The sequence below is a fragment of the Anolis sagrei genome, chromosome 5 (genome assembly GCF_037176765.1).
Source record: "Anolis sagrei isolate rAnoSag1 chromosome 5, rAnoSag1.mat, whole genome shotgun sequence".
NCBI lineage: Eukaryota > Metazoa > Chordata > Lepidosauria > Squamata > Dactyloidae > Anolis > Anolis sagrei.
This window is the reverse complement of record NC_090025.1, coordinates 106,681,985-106,701,259: the sequence shown is the minus strand read 5'-3', so window position 1 is coordinate 106,701,259 and position 19,275 is coordinate 106,681,985. Positions and strand designations below refer to the sequence as shown.

The following is a 19,275-nucleotide window of genomic DNA, read 5'->3' as shown; positions in this document are numbered from 1 at the left end:
CCTAGATATTTGTAGCAATTAATTTGTTCCAAATGTATGCCTTTCAGGGACCACGTGTACCGTTTCCTGTTTTTTCCAAAGACTATAATTTTGGATTTATCCTTGTTCATAGTGAGTGAATTTAGCTCACAGTACACATTGAATTATATGACTGTAGTAACCTACGGATGAGAGAGCTGGACCTTAGGGTAGGCTGAGCGAAGGAAGATCGATGCTTTTGAACTGTGGTGTTGGAGGAAAGTTCTGAGAGTGCCTTGGACTGCGAGAAGATCCAATCAGTCCATCCTCCAGGAAATAAAGCCCGACTGCTCATTGGAGGGAAGGATACTAGAGACAAAGTTGAAGTACTTTGGCCACATCATGAGGAGACAGCAAAGCCTAGAGAAGACAATTATGCTGGGGAAAGTGGAAGGCAAAAGGAAGAGGGGCCAACCAAGGGCAAGATGGATGGATGGCATCCTTGAAGTGACTGGACTGACCTTGAAGGAGCTGGGGGTAGTGACGGCCGACAGGGAGCTCTGGCGTGGGCTGGTCCATGCGGTCACGAAGAGTCGGAGACGACTGAACGAATGAACAACAACATGGCTTGAAAACGTGGACTGTCTACAGACGTCACACTCAACTCCGGGAACCATTCCATCAGCATTGCCTTCGAAAAATCCTGCAAATCTCTTCGGAAGATAGGCAGACAACTGTCAGCTTGCTGGAAGAAGCAAAGACCACCAGCACTGAAGTGATGCTCCCACACCATCAACTCCGCTGGACTGGCATGGTTGTCCGAATGCCTGATCACCACCTCCCAAAGCAGTTACTGTACTCCCAACTCAAGAACAGGAAATGTACTATTGATGGACAGGAAAAGGGATTTAAAGATGGGCTTAAAGCCAACCTCAAAAACTGTGGCAAAGACACCAAGAATACAGAAGCCCTGGCCCTTGTGTGCTCTAACTGGAAGTCAGCTGTGACCACCTGTGCTGCAGAATTCGAAGAGGCATGAGTGGAGAGTGAAAGGGAGAAATGTGTTAAGAGGAAGGTAGGTAAAAGGTTTTCCCCTGACATGACATCTAGTCGTGTCCGACTCTGGAGTGTAGTGCTCATCTCCATTTCTAAGCCAAAGAGCCAGTGTTGTCCGTAGACACCTCTAAGGTAATGTGGCCGGCATGACTGCATGGAGCGCCCTTACCTTCCTGCCGGAGCAGTACCTATTGATCACATTTGCATGTTTTCGAACTGCTAGGTTGGCAGAAGCTGGGGCTGACAGCGGAAGCTCACTCTGCTCCCCGGATTCGAACCTGCAACCTTTTGGTCAACAAGCTCAGCAGTTCAGTGCTTTAACCCACTGCGCCACCGGGGCCACGAGGAAGGCACATCAAGCCAACCCTGACCAGGACTGTCTTCCACTTGGAAACCAATGTCCTCACTATGGGAGAACATGCGGATCAAGAATAGGGCTCCACAGCCACCTATGGACCCACCACCAAGAGGACTATCACCTTGGAGGACCATCATTCTCGAGCTAGGAGGGATCGCCTAAGGAAGGAAGGATATGGCTGTGTGGAAAGCCCCTAGGAAGCAGAACTTTGCCTTTCAAAGGCAAGGTGGCTCAAGCTATGGCTGGATCTACACTGCCCTATATCCCAGGATCTGATTCGAGATTACTGCTTTATATGAGCCCCCTTTCCCACAACTGTATAAAATCCACATTGAATTGGATTATATGGCAGTGTGAACTCTGGTCCCTTCCACGCAAGGAAGGGGCCTAGGTATGGCGAAAGGGCCCCGCTCTTCACAAACTAGGGCCCCTCTCACACAGCTGAATAAAATCCCACATTATCTGCTTTGAACTGGATTATATGGCAATGTGGACTCAAATAACCCAATTCAAAGCAGATATTATGGATTAGGTCCATGAGGTCACGAAGAGTCGGAGATGACTGAACAAATGAACAACAACAACATTCTGGGTTATATGGCTGTGTGGAAGGGCCCTATGTAACACAAGTTTTGTTCCTGGTTTCTAAATGTAATTTCCTAATTGGTTCTAACATAAAAACATAGGAAAAATTATTAAACTGCCCAAACCTTGTTTTTGTGGGATGTCTTGCAGCACATTTCGCTATGGCTTTTCAATTAATATCTGCTAAAATCACCAATTCAACATGGTTTGTGGCAGCCACAAAACCAAGTTTTTAGAGTATAGCAACTACTTTCAAAGTAAGTACTTTGCACAATTAATCTGGAAATAACACTTTCAAACCAGGAACGGAAAATTATTTCAAATATTGTTACGTAGGATTGTGTTTCAAAGGCAAGGTGCCTCAAGGTAAGTTACCCAAGCAGTGTCAGCATTAAACATTAGAGGTCAGGGATGTCAAATTCATTTCCCTCCAGGGCCGCATCACCCTTAAGGTTGCCTTCAAAAGGCCCTTAAATCCCTGGATAGCTCTTCATAGCTATTCAGTTTTTATAGCTCTTCAGTTTTTTCCCCAGTTTGGGTTGCTGGATGTTATTGGATGACAACTGCTATCATTTTTGATTACCCACTGTGCAGACTGGGCATCATTGGAATGGCAGCCCAACAGCCCAATGACTCTGAGGTTGGACAAATAACACTCTCAAACCAGGAACAGAAATATTTCCAAATTTTGTTAGATAGTATTATTGGATTAACAGAGCCCCCAGTGGCGCAATGGGTTAAAACCTTGTGCCAGCAGGACTGCTGTCAGGTCAGCGGTTCGAATTTGAGGAGAGTGGGTTGAGCTCCCTTTGTGCACATTAAGAATAGTTTTGTGACCCTGTTTGGCCCCATATGTGCTTGAAATACTCCTAACTTTTCTATACAGTTTTTCTGTATATGCTGCATGAACCAGCACATTGGAACTCCTCCCTCTCTCTGAGTTTCTTCATTTTTCAGCTTTGTTTATCAGTTTCTTCTCCTTTGTCTGTTATTTATTCACTTCTGCTCTGGAAGCTTTTTAGCCTGTGGCACGACAGTGACTTGCAGATGACATCTAAGCCATTCTTTTCAATAAGTGTGAAGCCTACAATAATAAAATCTAGAAATCTAATGGGCATTCAGTGTTGAGCATAGCTAGGGAACAAGCCCATTGAGGGAAACAGTGTGCACCTGATGAAACCATAATAACTGTCTTTACCACTTAAACGTTCTTTGAGATAGAAAAATCTCTCCAAGATACTCCTTTACTGGGAATCTGACCTCAATTTCCATAGACTCCTGAGCCTCTTAAACTATCAAAACGAAGCCCTAATCAGCCTTTGATTGGCTTTCTTTGTATCAGCTACAGGCAGTCCCCAAGTTATGAACAAAATTGATTATGTTGGCTTGTTCTTAACTTGAATTTGTATGTAAGTCAGAGCAGGCACTTTTTAAAGTGTAACTCCAGCCATTCATACACACACACTGTGCAGGTACAGCTGTACCAGGAGCTCCAATTTTGTTTGCTTTGCATTGAATGTTTGTTGTAGTCCTAAGTTTCAGGGACTCTGCAGATAGGTGGCTTCTTTTGGCTGCAATCATAGGGCAAGCCACCTGTCAATTATAGTTAGGTCCCCTGGTCCTGCCCCCTTTTTGGGTTTTGGAGGGAACAGGAGCCATTTTGGGTTCAGTCCACACAGAGAAGCCTTTCATGCAGGACATAATACCAAGAGCTCCTGTAGAAAGCTTCGTCTTCTACGGCTTGGCCGGAGAGATATACAGCCCACAGCTTGGCCAGGGTTATACAGCCCTACAGCTCCTTTGCTGAAGGACTTCAGTCAGCCATCATGGAAACCTGAATTCTTTTTCCCCTGGAAGTCTACAAAGCTCTGCTTGGTAAAGGGTCACTCGCGGAAGCCAGAAGCAGTTGGTACTGGGTGCAGGGGCTCCACGCCAACAGAGGCAAAGACAGACTGCCCAGATTAGAAGTTAAGGATTTCCCCCATTAGTTACAGTTATGAAGATAGTGCCTGTTCCCTGTGGACAGGATTGAGAGCCAATAGACTGTTAAGAAAGCCTTAAAGTACCTGTTTGTTTTAATTAATAAAGAACTTTGTTGAACCTTTGAGCAATCTAGAGACTCTGATTTAAGGAAATCCAAAGGCCTTTAATCTGTGGCAGCCCCGGCGTCCCGTTGGGCACACAGAATTTATGTCCTGTCTACACTCTTATGCACAGGCCCAGCGTGCGACAGCATACACACACACACAAACTTTAAAAAGCATAATTAACACCCATGTGGTGTTTCATCTGCTGTCTCTTTTCAGAAGATTTCACTTCACTTTTTGTCCCTGTGATCACTGGATTTTGATAAAAACTGGTTTGTTGAAACAAGGATTGGCAGGAAAGCTTCAGACACCTTTGCCCATGTTAACTCTTTCAGGGGAGCCCCCGGTGGCACAATGGGTTAAACCCTTGTGCCGACAGGACTGACAGGTTGGAGGTTTCAATCTGAGGAGAGCACAGATGAGCTCCCTCTGTCTGCTCTACCTTCCCAGGCAGGGACATGAGAGAAGCCTCCCACAAGAATGGTAAAACAGCAAAACATCTGGGCTTCTCCTGGGCAATGTCCTTGCAGATGGCTAATTCTCTCACACCAGAAGCAACTTGCAGTTTCTCAAGTTGCTCCTGACACGCACACACACAAACTCTTTCAGGCAGGGATTTCCCTCCCTACATTATCTTTTAAAACCCTCCTGCTTAGATACATCCTACCTCAGTTCACGTCCAGTGTTTATTTTTAAATTTTTAATGTATTACATCTGGCCTGGCCATAAGGTTTTAAATTTTGTGTTATTGCTTATATGTGAGTTATATTAATTTTACTGTTTTATTTGCTTGCTGCTTTGTTTTTACTGATGTGTTGTTGGGCTTGGCCTCATGTAAGCCGCCCCGGTGGTGGTGGGGTATAAATAAAATTATTATTATTATTATTATTATTATTATTATTATTATTATTATTGGGGTAGATTTCTATCACTTCCTGTTGTCTCACCTCTGTTCTTAATTATGAGTCATATGTAAGTCAGATGTTTGTAACTTGGGGACTGTCTGAATTTTGCAATGACCATCGGATTAAATTACCTTCTTAGTACAGATTAAGCACATAGCATTCATGTCAGATGTTGTGGGTGCCACATGCAATTGACATGGCTGTGAGAAGTTGAAAGAGGGGGAAATGCCTTCCCAACAGTATATGAATGTATCAATCAAATCCAAGATCATTAATTTTGTGATGCCATGAAGATTAACACATTTTATTTAGCATAAGTTTTTATAGACTCCATCCCCATCCATGCTGATTCATTCTGACACTTTGCAAGACATCGGATACCTTTATTCTCTCCACTTCAGGAAATGAATGAGCAAAACTGAGTACTATACTGATGTAACTCTTTAACTGTGTGAAGGTGAGTGATCTATTTCTCTCTTTGGCCTAAAAATAGTGAAGTTTCGAAAATAGAGAATCATTTAATCAAACATGTTGACATTTTCTAACAAGGAAGTTAGACGTACATTGCTTTTTTGCAGCAATAAAGTTTCCATTAGGAAAGTGTCAAAAGTCCCATTTCAACCTTACATATTTGTACCACTGGTCTTAACAATGAATTGATATTGGAAGTTTCATTAGTCTTTCCAATCTTTGTTAAGATTATTTTATGAAGTCAAGGAACTCCCTGATTTGCTAATTCAATACCAGCTCTCATGTAACTCTTAATGCCCCAGGAACACTAATTTTGTTAATTTAGGGTAGGAGGTAAAACAAATAAATAAAACCACTCATATGTGGGATGTGCTTTTTGCCCAAAAAATGGGGGGGGGGGGGTCAATCTGAAACACCTGTAGAAGCACATCCAAAGTGACCAGAAGTGATCAATGATTGCTCAGAATATCACTTCTGGTTACCAACTCATGTTGCAGGCCATCAAGCATCCAAGGAGCCAAATTTGCCTGCTAAAAAGCCAAACAGAGGATCTGGTCCAAAGGGTGGGAGGGAATCCTATTACTCCCTAACAGAGTATTTAAACACACACTGCAACTATTGCTCAGACCATCTGAACAGGGCTAGGATAATGTTAGCCCTTATCTGGGTTGCTGTGAGTTTTCTGGGCTATATGGCCATTTTCTAGAAGCATTCTCTCCTGACATTTTGCCCACATCTATGGCAGGCATCCTCAGAGGTTGTGAGGTATATTGTAAACTAGACAAGGGAGGTTTATACATCTGTTGAAGGTCCAGGGTGGGAGAAAGAAACTCCTGTCTGTTGGAGGCAAGTGTGAATGTTGCAATTAATCACATTGATTAGCACTGCAAAACCTTGCAGCTTCAAGGCTTGACTGATTCCTGTCTGGGGGAATCCTTTGTTGGAAGGTGTTAGCTGGCCCTGATGTGTTTCATGCCTGGAATTCCTGTTTTCAGAGTGTTAATCTTTATTCACTGTCCTGATTTTAGAGTTTTTTTTAATGATGGTGGCCAGATTTTGTTCATTTTCATGGTTTCCTCCTTTCTGTTGAAATTGTCCACATGCTTGTGGATTTCAATGGCTTCTCTGTATAGTCTGACATGGTGGTTGTTGGAGGGGTCCAGCATTTCAAATAATATTCTGTGTCATCAGGTTGGTTCATCAGGTGCTCTGCTATGGCTGACTTCTCTGGTTGAATTAGTCTGCAGTCCTTTCATGTTCGTTGATTCGTGTTTGGTGGTCACTATGTAGACTTGCCCACAGCTGCATGGTATACGGTAGACTCCTGCAGAGGTGAGAGGATCCCTCTTGTCCTTTGCTGAATGTAGCATTTGTTGGATTTTCTTGGTGGGTTTGTAGATCCTTTGTAGGTTGTGTTTCTTCAACAGCTTCTTTAAGTTTGGGCACTACACTTGGTAGTCCCTATGTATGGACTCCTGCAGATGGGATCCTCTCACCTTTGCAGGAGTCTACTGTATACCATGCAGCTGTGGACAAGTCTCCATAGGGACCCCCCCCCCCCCCCCCACACACACACACACAAATTCGTGAAACTTTCAGAATAAACTGGTCTCTGAGGGAGGATAATTTGAATTTATTCCCATGCCTGCAGGCTCGAAGACCCAGCAAATCTAAATCCTATTCAGTTGTGGGCTATTCAGTTTCTTCAACCTCCCCATCACCCTAATCCTTACCAGTGAAAAGTGATTCATGAGCACAGCCAGATCTTCAAGGGATACAAGACCATGGAAGCCAGAAATACGGATCTCAGCCCTAATGAGGGGACTCAGCATATATGCTACATTTTGGCATATAGTAAATGAGGTGGGGTGGAGAGAACAACACCCCCTTCAGTAGCTCGGGCAAGGGAGACAATTGGACAGTGGGGTAGATGATACAGCAACAGAATCCCAACCCTACCCTGTTACACTCAAACCTTGGAAATTGTAAGGTACCTCAATAAGAGGGTGGACTCATGGTAGATCACTATCATTTCTTCTCCCTGCCCATCAAATCTTTTACTGCTGCACCCAGAAACCTGGTGGGCACTCCTCCTTCAGTCAACCAAGATGTCTCTCCCCACCTCTCCACTGACTTGATCTACTTCTACAAGTTATATTTCCCCTTGCTTGCTATAATTAAAATAACAGCAACCTCTGTATTCTCCAAACACATATTTAGGTGACTAGAAATAAGCAAATAGTTGATAGCAGATCTTTAGCCTGCACAGAGCTCTTCTACTGTTTTTACTATGGAGTTTTTTCCTTGTTTGTAACCAAGTTCATATGAATGAGAAACCAGTCTCTTACTACTAAGTATTTATTAATTAAATAAGAACACTGGAGTAAAACACATTTTTTTCTGCAATTTATAAATGTAGTAGTTAAATATAATTATTTGGACCCAACATTCCATACAGACAAAGTAAAGTTCTTCAAGTGTGTGTGTGCACACCCCTCAGTTCACTTCATTTTGAAGATAGCTCCATACATGATTCCACAGTGTCTGTAACACACATGCATATCGAAGAAATCAATGAAGGTTTTTGTTCAGATCTCCATTGCATGCTGAAGTTCACGTCTCATGGAGCTGCTCCATCCAAGCTCACCAAAGGGAACTTTAAGCCACATACTCAAAAGCGTATGCATTACTGAAGGTAGATGCTAATCAATTCTGGTAGACATCTTAGCAGAAAGGCACTGACATAGATCCTGCAAGTAAAGAGGATGAGAAAGTACAAAATGTTTCCAATTTGGTGAACATTTTCTTTCTTCACAAAGGTAAGAATGAAATGCTTGCAGTTTGGGCTCAACTTCAACATCTGTTGGCTGCCTTGTGAAATTCAAAACATTTAAATGCTTTCCATCAGCAATATTTTCTTTTTTGTTAGCTTGGGAACTGAATGGGAACCTGCCACTTTAGATAACCAAAGACAACCAGTGAAGTTAAGGTCTCGGAGCTTACTACAATACTATTTAAAGTTGATGTCCTGCGGATAATTGAAAATTTTTCACCAATTATTATTCACAAAAATAACTTGGTGGTGCAGCGGATTAAACCGCTGAGCTGCTGAACTTGCTGACTGAAAGGTTGGCAGTTCGAATCCGGGAAGTGGGGTGAGCTCCCGCTGTTAGGCCCAGTTTCTGAAAACCTAGCAGTTCAAAAACATGTGAATGTGAGTTGATCTATAGGTACTGCTTCAATGTGGAGGTAAAGGTGCTCCATGCAGTCATGCCGGCCACATGACCTAGGGGACATCTATGGACAACGCCGGCTCTTCAGCTTAGAAACTGAGATGAGCACCACCCTGCAGAGTCGGACACAACTAAACAATGTCAGGGCGAAACCTTTACCTTTTTCCTAACAATTGATTATGACAAATACCATTACTCTTTCATTTAACAGATTTGACTGGAAAACCACACTAGAATGTATAGTTCATCTACTGAAAACTTTGTGTGTGTTTTATCTTTAGCCTCTTTAGTTCTTCCTAAAGCATGTGTTACCTTGATCATAAACAGCCAAATGTATTAGAGAGGTTTATTATATGTTCATTGACTATCAAATATCCTAAGACTTTGACAGCTCAGATGCTGAGCAATGACAAAAATAGGCACCAACTTCTTGAACAATTTAAACTTGGAAATATTCAGCTTGGACTGCCTTTTCAAGATCAGTATTTGAAATGATCAGGAACTGTTTCTAAAATCCCTATTTTGCATCATGTTGCTGAAATATTCATTTGCCTGTGTAGCTGAGCAGAGGTAGGAAAAGATGGCAGATAATGTGAAAAGCACACACATTTCTCATTCTCTACAGAGATGCAAGGAAAATGGGGAGGAAAGATTCTTTTATGACCTGACTTTGGGGGATTTTCTGTAAATACTGATAGAGAATGTCACCAAAATACACCTGGCATTAAAAATGGCAAACTATAACATGTATAGCCACTAAAGGTTACATATTCTGCTTTCAACAGAAATAACTTGCATATTGAGAAACAAGACATGAAATAGCTGGCAAAAAAAAATTAATGTATATTTTATCTTGCTTCACTGATGTTCCATCAAATATGATCATGCTTTATCTATTGGTTTACCTAGGAACTTCTTCAAAATATACAGTGAAATAGTAAGTAAGTAAGTAAGTATATATATATATATATATATATATATATATATCTCGTCTGAAATATACTTTTCAACGTGCCAGCTAATAATTCAATTCATTCATTAAATGTCTCAGGAAGTTGTAGAAACAGAGCTGTAACACAGAAAGTAGTAGTATGCTTCTTGATACAAAAGCCTTCTTTTAGTTCAGCTGTTTTATTGACAATTACGATAATCCTTAATTGCCCCTTGTTGGATCATTATGTCAAATCAATGGATAGGCTGACTCCTGCCGGCAATGAAATGGAATTATTTTCCTTTGTTTGAGCACACAATCTCTTTTAAAAGGGTAAAGGATTTAGAAAACAAAAAACTCCCATAATTCATGACAGATTTACAAATCGGTAGGTATCTTACCAAAGAGACTTAGCCCAGGAGTGATACAAGCATCACGATTCCCATAAACTGGACGAAGAGGATCAGAGGTGTCAGAAAAGACCATACAGGCCATAAGGAAATATTAAAACTAAAAAAAGAAGACAGACATACATAGTGAGTTCCAACTCATTAAATACATTCATGTTTAAAAGAGCTACTATATGTGTTGGACTAGGACGCTGAGAGAAAAGGATTTGAAATCGTATTCGACACTGGAAATTCACTGGGTAACCGTAAGCAATGGCAAACCCCTTTGACCCAATTTTGCCAAGAAATCTATTAGAAGATAATTACAAATTAAAAAGGCACACAACAACAACATCAGTAAGGGAATTGGTTGAAATGATTTGAAGTTATTGAAAACAACAGCCGGGGGGTTGTGAGTGAGTGGATGCTGTCTCACGTAGCATTTGAGTGCTGTGCCAACACTCAAATGTGCTAAACAGCCACTTTATGTAAACAAAACAATGCTGTTTTAAATTGTTGAGTTAACATGCAAACTGTGTTTTATAAACATTTCAAGATCACAAATTATTTCACACATTTTACCAATAACATTTTGACAGGCTTAAAAAACTGACAAACCCAATCATTTGAATGATTGATTCTGGAGCAACAAACTTACCAAACTGCTGCAGCAATAAAGCACGCAGTTGTGATTGGTATTAGTGCAGGGTAGCTAGTATCGTAATCCTCAATTCCATGATACCATTCAAGATATACAATGCAATAAAAGGCCACAGACAAGCTGACAACCAATAAAAAGCTGCCAAGCCCAAACCACCAACTGCAAAAATAAAAATAAACAACACATATAATTTTTAACAGCAGTTGTTACGTTAAACTGGTGCAATGAAGGCAAGACTACTCTTACATGTTCACAGAAAGCAACACAACTTGTTGATTTGCTGTTACTGTAATTGTATTAGATGATCACATCAAACAGTTTCCATTTTACTACAAGTTCTCATTGCTCATGCAAGGAATTCTTAGCAGTGTTGGGAATACTGCTCACTGAAAGCTGTAAAGGTAAAGCTGTAAATGTTTTCCCTGACATTAAGTCCAGTCGTGTCTGACTCTGGGGGTTGGTGCTCATCTCCATTTCTAAGCCAAAGAGCCAGCATTGCCCATAGACACCTACAAGGTAATGTGGTCAGCATGACTGCATGGAGAGCAGTTACCTTCCCGCCAAAGCAGTACCCATTGATCTACTCACATCTGCATGTTTTCGAATGGCTAGGTTGGCAGAAGCTGGGGCTGACAATGAGAGCTTGCCCAACTCCCTGGATTTGAACCTTTCGGTCAGCAAGTGGTTTAACCCACTGCACCACCGGGGGCTCCATACTGAAAGCTGTAGTATGCAGTATGACAGGAAAGGAAGGAGAAAGGAGAGGAACTGTCTGAGGCTAGAAAAGCTCATTGTTTAAATATATATAAATACTTCTGGAACTCAATTTATAGCTCAATGAAGAAAAGATCTTGTGAGTCCAGTTATTTGCTCTGCAAAGTTATGATTTCAATACTATTGACTGGCTATGAAAAGGTACACTCTTAAAAGCATTTTTTCTCTGCAACTATGACATACCTGTCAGCTTCCAAAAGAGATAAAAACTATTTAGGATTTGCCTAAAAAAGGTGTGGGAGAACTTTGCACAAGAATCAATTGTTTATAAATCACATTTCTCATGAAGTGAGGCAAGCTGGCTGACATGGAAAAGTCCTAAAGTATTAAACCTGCCAGTATGCTATCTTAGAACACGTCTACACTGTAGAATTATAGCCGTTTTGACACCATTTTAACTGCCATAGTTCAATGCTATACAACCATGGGAGTTGTAATTTGGCAAGGCATCACAACTCTTTGGTGGAGAAGGCTATATAGACTGTGTAAAGGTACAACTCCCATGGTTTCATGGCATTGAAACCTTTAGGCAACATTTTGGCACTATACTTTTGGCAACAGGATTACAAATTAAGGATCTATGATGTGAACACTAATTATTTGGGACAGGGTGGAGACACTTGAAGAACATCTGACCTGATCACATTGTGCCAGGTTTCAAATTTTCTGCATGAAATTATCCACATACTTTATAAGAGAATTCCATGAAGATAGCAATCCCCAATCACCCAAATGATTCCCTAGATAATAAATCCATAGTTCTTGCATACAATCATGCTTAGAAACAGTATAAACAATAACAAAGGCTTCCCTATAATAAATAGTGGGCAACTGTGGTAGGTCTGTTCACAATAAGAGGGATAGGATGCTCCTGTTTCCCCACACTTCAAGTTAACTTATTGTTTTAAAACCAGTCCTCTCCTGGGTCTAAAGTGATAGAGGGTGGAGACAAAAGCAAAGTAAAAATGGCCCCAGAGCATATCTGGCACATTTTGTAGTGATATTTTTATTGGGCCAATCACAATACAGTCACAGGGGCAAATTATGGATTTTGTGTTGAGGACTGTATGCATTGTCTGTTACTATACAGAGAAGCAGAGTTCATGCTCTCCTCTCTCAAAGTCATCTGGGTATTTTAGAAATTAATAGTAACATTCAGATACAAAAATATTCACAATAATTTGTGATCATAGCCTATATTTATAATAAAGAAAAACATACCTTTCTTGCTGAATAATCTCTTTAATAGTTTTAAAGAATTCAACGTAGTATGTAGTAACTATTGACGTCAATATCCAGAATGCCGAGTGAATATTTAATCTGGGAAGAGGTTTCTCTTTCTTCTCTGTGCTTGTAGGCTCAACTGTAAATGAAACCACCATCATTCTCCTTAAGTCATTAAGTGAGATATTGGGTTACACAAGCAAAATGAATCAAATCAACCTTGTAATCCACTCTTTGTTGCAGTGCATAGCACCCACCTCAAGAATCCTAAAATACACATGAGTTTTCAAAATGCCATTCATCTTAATTATGAACATTTTTGGATGAGTTACATCTGTGTTGAGAGAAATTTCTGATATGTGGTAAAGTATATTGCTTAGAAGCGGTAGGTGTACTAAGTCTCTCCAGAAAAAAATTACTGCAGGGAGGAAGACAAAGGGGAAGGTTTTATTTAATTTTATTTAAAAACCCTTTCCTGGTCCTACCAACCACTTGTTAATTATTACAAGCCAATCCATGTCATTTTGTAAAATGCTTAGACCTGCCACTAGAAGACAAGGCTATCCTGGTATTTCTATATAAGAAACTTTAAAATCTGGGAGAATACACCCCTGTTCCCACCAAATGAACCTAAGAAGAAAGTGGGAGAGAGAAAAAGACCTTTCTAGATGATCTCAGAGATTTAATAGGCATATAAAGGGTAATTGTTTTTCAAATAACCTTTATCAAAACCAGTACTTTGAACAGTGTCCAAAATATGTAGGCAGCCAATGGTGTAGTTGCAACAAGGGAGTTGTGCAATCCCTTCAGACCAGCCTTAGTTAAGAACCTGACAATGGCTCCTTGGGCCAACCAAAGTTTCTGATCATTTTTTGAAGGCAGCCTCATGTAGAGTGCATTACAGTAATCCAACTTTTTCATAAATGGATGCAGTTGCACACTAGTTTTATCTTTATAAAAATACTCCTGGCCACAGCAGAAACCTGGGCTTCTAGACTAAGAGCTGAATCCAGGAGTAATCCCAAACTACAAAACTATGTTTTCTAGGAGAGTCTACACACAGGTCTTGGATCTGTCTTCCAGCCGATGAGAAGTAGCTGTCTTGTCTCTCCAGTATACCTGAGAGATACCAGTTCAGCACTGGGACAGCTTCCTTGGAGTTAGGTGAAAAGGAGTAGTAGATTAATGAGTATCACTGACATATCAATGACATCTGACCCAAAATCTGTAGACATCTCCCAGGATCATCATGCGTAGATCCTGAGGCGATAAGACTCTACAGGACAATGGCTATGGGATCAAGCAGGAATTCTCCAGCAACACACTCTGGAAAGCCTCTCCAGGAAAGGATGGAATAACTGAAGAGAAGTATGTCCAAGCCCATCCCTGACAAGAGACTCAAAAGGATGTCATGGTTGATAATTTCAGAAACTGCTAGGAGATCCAGCAGAACCAATAAGGACATACCCCCCCCCCCCCCGGGCCTGGTTCCCTGAACAGATCCTTCTCCAAGGTGACCAATGCTGAGACCAATGCTGTCCCATAATCAGGTCTGAAATCAGACTGCATTTGATCTAGATAAGCCACCTCATCCAGAAATCCCTGGAGATGAGAAGCCACACATGCTCTAGTATCTTTCCCAAAAATGTAAGGTTGGAGAATGGATTAGGATGCAGTAGGATCCAGGGAAAGTTTCACTACAGCAACCTTCAGTCATGTTGGACCCTGCCTTGATTCTACGAGATATCAATCACTCCCATCAGCCACTCTACCAGCCCCCCTTGGGTCTGTTCAATGAGCAAAGTGGTACATGGGTCTAGAGCACATGTGGTAGCTCTCGTCTCTCCAAAGAGCCAGTCCACATCCTTGGGCTGCACAATTTGAGAAGTATCCATCAACACTGGGTAAGCAGGTACCAAGATTACAACTACCAGAAGTATGTTAACTCTGGAATCTAAGTCAAAACAAAGCTGAACAATTTGATCAATGAAATTATGGGGGGAGGAATTGTTTTAGGGAGAAGGTGGTGCAGCAGGTTACATTCTCCTTTGAGTCAACTTGTAACAGATAGCTAACAATTTGGAACAGCTTTGATCAGTTCTGTGCTGATGCAATTGAGTAAATCAGGAAAGCCTTTTTGTTGCCTTTATTGTCCCACCATAAGCCTTCAGATTTTTGCTCAATTCATTTGGACTTACTCTGCACTGTTGCTCCAGTTTCCATCTCATCCATTTAATTACTTTCGGGACATTAGAAAGCCGGGCGGGGGTTAGCTCTACCTCATGAAAAGGGAAGTTTTGGAGCAATTGTATCAACCACCTGGTGGTTTCCCTGTTCCTGAGATCAACCAGGAACAGGGAAATATCAAACTGACAGAAATATTACACTATGTAACAAAATCTAAATATTTTCTGTTCCTGGTTTGAAAGTGTTATTTCCTGTTTAATTGTACAATGCTTACATTGAAAGGAGCTGTTCTACTTCAGAACTTGGTTTCCGTGGCTTCCACAAACTATGTTGAATTGGTTGAGACTCTATGAGATATTCATTGAAAAACTATAGCAAAATGTGCTACAGGATGTTTAATAAACCTTTCCCGTGCTTTTATGATAGAACCCATTAGGAAATAACACGTATAACCCAGGAACAAAAATTATGTTACAGAGTGTTATCCACCTCCCCAGGTCTCACCTGCAGCTGAACAGAGAACCTTAGTGGGCAAAACTGAGCAAGACAAACCCACCTTATCCACCCAAATCTCTCTAATACTGGCCTTGTCAATCACCTGAATGAAGTCCCTGCTGGGCTTGAACTATTGAAATTTCAAGCTAAGTGACAGAGGCCCCTTCCACACAGCTATATAAAAACCACATTTAACTAGAATATATGACAGTGTGGACTAAGTTAACCCAGTTCAAAGCAGATATTTTGGATTACCTGCCTTGATACCCTGGGTTATATGGCTGTGTGGAAGGAAGTGGCTTGGGAGACACCTAGCAAAAGGGACACTAGAGCAGGACCTTTAGGTTGGGCATAAGATTGACCTCTGAAATGTATCCAGAGGAGAAGACTAAAATGATCAAAGGTTGGAGAACAAGCCCTATGAGGAGTGGCTTAAAGAGCTGAGCATGTTTAGCCTGAAGAAGAGAAGGCTGAGAGGAAACATGATAGCCATGTATAAATACGTGAGAGGAAGTCATAGGGAGCAAGCTTGTTTTCTGCTGCCCTGGAGACTAGGACGCAATGGAGCAATGGCTTCAAACTGGAGCGTCATACAGGGAGCATACCACCCTCCTGTTGTGTCAGCTCCACTGGCTGCCAATCCAGTTCCGAGCACAATTCAAAGTGCTGGTTTTGACCTACAAAACCCTATACGGCTCCGGCCCAGCATATCTGTCCGAACGCATCTCCCTCTATGTCCCGCCTCAGAGTTTAAGATCTTCTGGGGAGGTCCTGCTCTCGGCCCCACCTCTATCACAAGTGAGACTGGTGGGGACAAGGAGCAGGGCCTTCTCGGTGGTGGCCCCTCACCTGTGGAATTCACTCTCCGGGGAAATTAGGTCATCGACATCCCTCCTCTCTTTTAGAAGGAAACTAAAAACATGGATATGGGACCAGGCCTTTGGGTAATCTGGCAGATAGACAAAGGACAATGATAACTAGAATTGATAGGATTTGACAATGTGGAATGAACTTACGGATTCCGAGTTGGCGAACGTTGAGCATTAGATTGGCTTTATTGATTGTGATGTATAATTGATTGTTTTAATTGTTTTATAATTCTTGTCTATATATGTTTTATCTTATTTATTTATTTACTTTATTTCTATACCGCTTTTCTCAGCCCTTAGGCGACTCAAAGCGGTTTACACAACAATGCAAAGTATCACAAAACAGTATAATGCAATTGAAACAGATTATAACATCAACAATTAACAACAGTATAACAATCATAACGCCTCAACAATAAAATCAGAATCCACTCTCATTATCCATTGTTCCGTATTCCTATGTTCAATTTCACTGTTTAGTCAAACGCTTGTTCGAATAGCCAGGTCTTCACCTTCCTCCAAAACGCCAACAACGAGGGGGCCTATCTGATGTCTGCAGGTAGGGCATTCCACAGCCGAGGGGCCACCATTGAGAAGGCCCTCTCTCTCGTCCCCACCAGGTGCGCCTGTGATGCAGGCAGGACCGAGAGCAGGGCCTCCCCAGACGATCTTAGTGTCCTGGTTGGTTCATAGGAGGAGATGTGTTCGGAGAGGTAAGTAGGGCCAGAACTGTTTAGGGCTTTATAGGCTAACGCCAGCACTTATTGTTTGTGTTGCCATCGAATTGTACCTTTTGTAAGCCGCCCTGAGTGGGGTGGGGTAGAAGTGCGCGAAATAAATAAATAAACTACAAGAGAGGAGATTCCATCTGAACATGAGGAAGAACTTCCTGACTGTGAGAGCCGTTCAGCAGTGGAACTCTCTGCCCCGGAGTGTGATGGAAGCTCCTTCTTTGGAAGCTTTTAAACAGAGGCTGGATGGCCATCTGTCGGGGGTACTTTGAATGCAATTTTCCTGCTTCTTGGCAGGGGGTTGGACTGGATAGCCCACAAGGTCTCTTCCAACTCTATGATCCTATGTGCTTCATTTCTGTTGAATATTCACCTTGCACACATAACCTGTATTCAAGATGTGTGTTGTTTGCGCACGAAACCGTTTGCATTCACTGAACCATGAGAGCAGAAAGGGGTGTCTGTCTCCGCCGCGCATGCGCACAATTCTAGAGGCTCCCAGGTGAGGCCCCGCCTGGCCTCACATCTTCTGTGTGGTGAGCATCCTCCCAGCTTGGTGACAAACGGGAGGGGAAAGGCCCGGCGGCCCTTCGAGAGGAGAAAAGGCAGAAGGGGGGCTTGTGCACTTACTTACCGGGCGCCCCCTGCGGGGCTTCGCGTGGCTCGGGCTCCTGGCCGCCCCGGGCCCCCCTCTTCCTCAGGGGCGAAGGTTCCGCCATCAAGCCTAGGCGGCGCGCGGCGACCAGCGACAAAGCGGAAGCGACGCGTGCCGGACCGGAAGGGGAGGGTCCCTCATCCTTCAACAAGGCTGCGTACCTGTGAGAGGCCTCTTCTGCCTCAGTCGCTTCCTTTTGAGCCGCCTTCCTTCGTCAAAGCCATAAGTAGCGCTGACTCTATTGGTTGCATTATTTATTCTTGAACACCCTTTTGTGTGGCATTCAGAAATCCGAATTACTCCAGAAGAAATGACTGAAGTGGTGGCACCTTTGCTTTCTGTTGGCGCAGTGTATATAAGATTGGTTTTATAGAATCTAAGGCTCTAGGTTCTTGTAGGTTTTTTCGGGCTATAGGGCCATGTTGTAGAGGCATTTTTCCTGACGTTTCGCCTGCATCTATGGCAAGAGGTCGTGAGGTCTGTTGGAAATAGGAAAATGGGTTTATATATCTGTGGAATGACTGAGGTGGGGCAAAAGTCATTCCACAGATATATAAACCCATTTTCCTATTTCCAACAGACCTCACTACCTCTGAGGATGCTTGCCATAGATGCAGGCGAAACGTAAGGAAAAATGCCTCTACAACATGGCCCTATAGCCCGAAAAAACCTACAAGAACCTAGTGATTCCAGCCATGAAAGCCTTCGACAATACATCTAAGGCTCTTTCCACACAGCTGAATAGAATCCCACATTTTCTGCTTTGAACTGGAATATATAGCAATGTGGACTCGGGACCCTTTCAGACAGGCTCTATATCCCAGGATCTGATCACAGGTTTTCTGCTTTAAACTGGATTATATGAGTCTGCACTGCCAGATAATCTATATATAAATAAAAATGTAATGTTCGTTTGTGGGATTAACAGGACCCAAAAACCACTGGATGAATTAACACCAAATTTGGACACAAGACACCTAACCACCCAATGTATGTCCTTCACTCAAAAAAATTGATTTAGTCATTTGGGAGTTGTAGTTGCTGTGTTGTGTAGTTCACTTACAATCAAGAGCATTCTGAACCCCACCAACGATGGAATTGAACCAAACTTGGCACACAGAACTCCCATGACCAACAGAAAATACTGGAAGGGTTTGGTGGGCTGTGTCCTTAGTTTTGGAGTTGTAGTTCACCTACATCCAGAGATAACTGTGGACTCAAAACGATGATGGGTCTGGACCAAACTCTACAAAGACTCAATATGCCCAAATGTGAACACTGGTGGAGTTTGGGGAAAATAACCTTAGGAGTTGTAGTTGCTGGGAGTTATAGTTCACCTACAATCCAAGAGCATTCTGAACTCCAGCAACGACGGAATTGAACTCCCATGACCAACAGAAAATACAGGAAAGGTTTTGTGGGCAGTGTTCTTTGGTTTTGGAGTTGTAGTTCACCTACACCCAGAGATCACTGTGGACTCAAACAACGATGGATCTGGACCAAACTCTACACGAATACTCAATATGCCCAAATGTGAATACTGGTAGAGTTTGGGGAAAATAGAATCTTGACATTCGGGAGTTGTAGCTGCTGGGATTTATAGTTCACCAACAATCACAGAGCATTCTGAACCCCATCAACGATAGAATTGGGCCAAACCTCCATCACAGAACCCCCATGTGGGCCACAGCAACGCGTGGCAGGGG

General features: G+C 42.3%; 1 protein-coding gene across 1 annotated transcript; it reads right to left on the bottom strand.

Annotated features, from left to right (window-relative positions):
* Positions 1–7,764: 7,764 nt before the first annotated feature.
* TMEM128 (transmembrane protein 128) lies at positions 7,765–17,673 on the bottom strand. Its single transcript, XM_067468958.1, has 5 exons — positions 17,549–17,673; positions 12,630–12,771; positions 10,632–10,793; positions 9,986–10,094; positions 7,765–8,170 (listed from the first exon to the last, which is right to left on the bottom strand). The coding sequence occupies exons 1-4, from the start codon at positions 17,631–17,633 to the stop codon at positions 9,995–9,997; spliced, it is 489 nt and encodes a 162-aa protein (XP_067325059.1). The 5' UTR covers positions 17,634–17,673; the 3' UTR covers positions 7,765–8,170; positions 9,986–9,994.
* Between the last annotated feature and the right edge of the window lie 1,602 nt (positions 17,674–19,275).

What these genes read in the sequence shown, in the direction of transcription:
- TMEM128 (XM_067468958.1), bottom strand. Translation starts at nt 17,633, where the DNA reads ATGGCGGAACCTTCGCCCCTGAGGAAGAGGGGGGCCCGGGGCGGCCAG. An exon ending in AGCCCCGCAGGGGGCGCCCG is followed by an intron (nt 12,772 to 17,548) that starts GTAAGTAAGTGC and finishes TTTCATTTACAG; the next exon opens with TTGAGCCTACAAGCACAGAG. An exon ending in TTTATTGCTGCAGCAGTTTG is followed by an intron (nt 10,095 to 10,631) that starts GTAAGTTTGTTG and finishes TTCTTTTTTTAG; the next exon opens with TTTTAATATTTCCTTATGGC.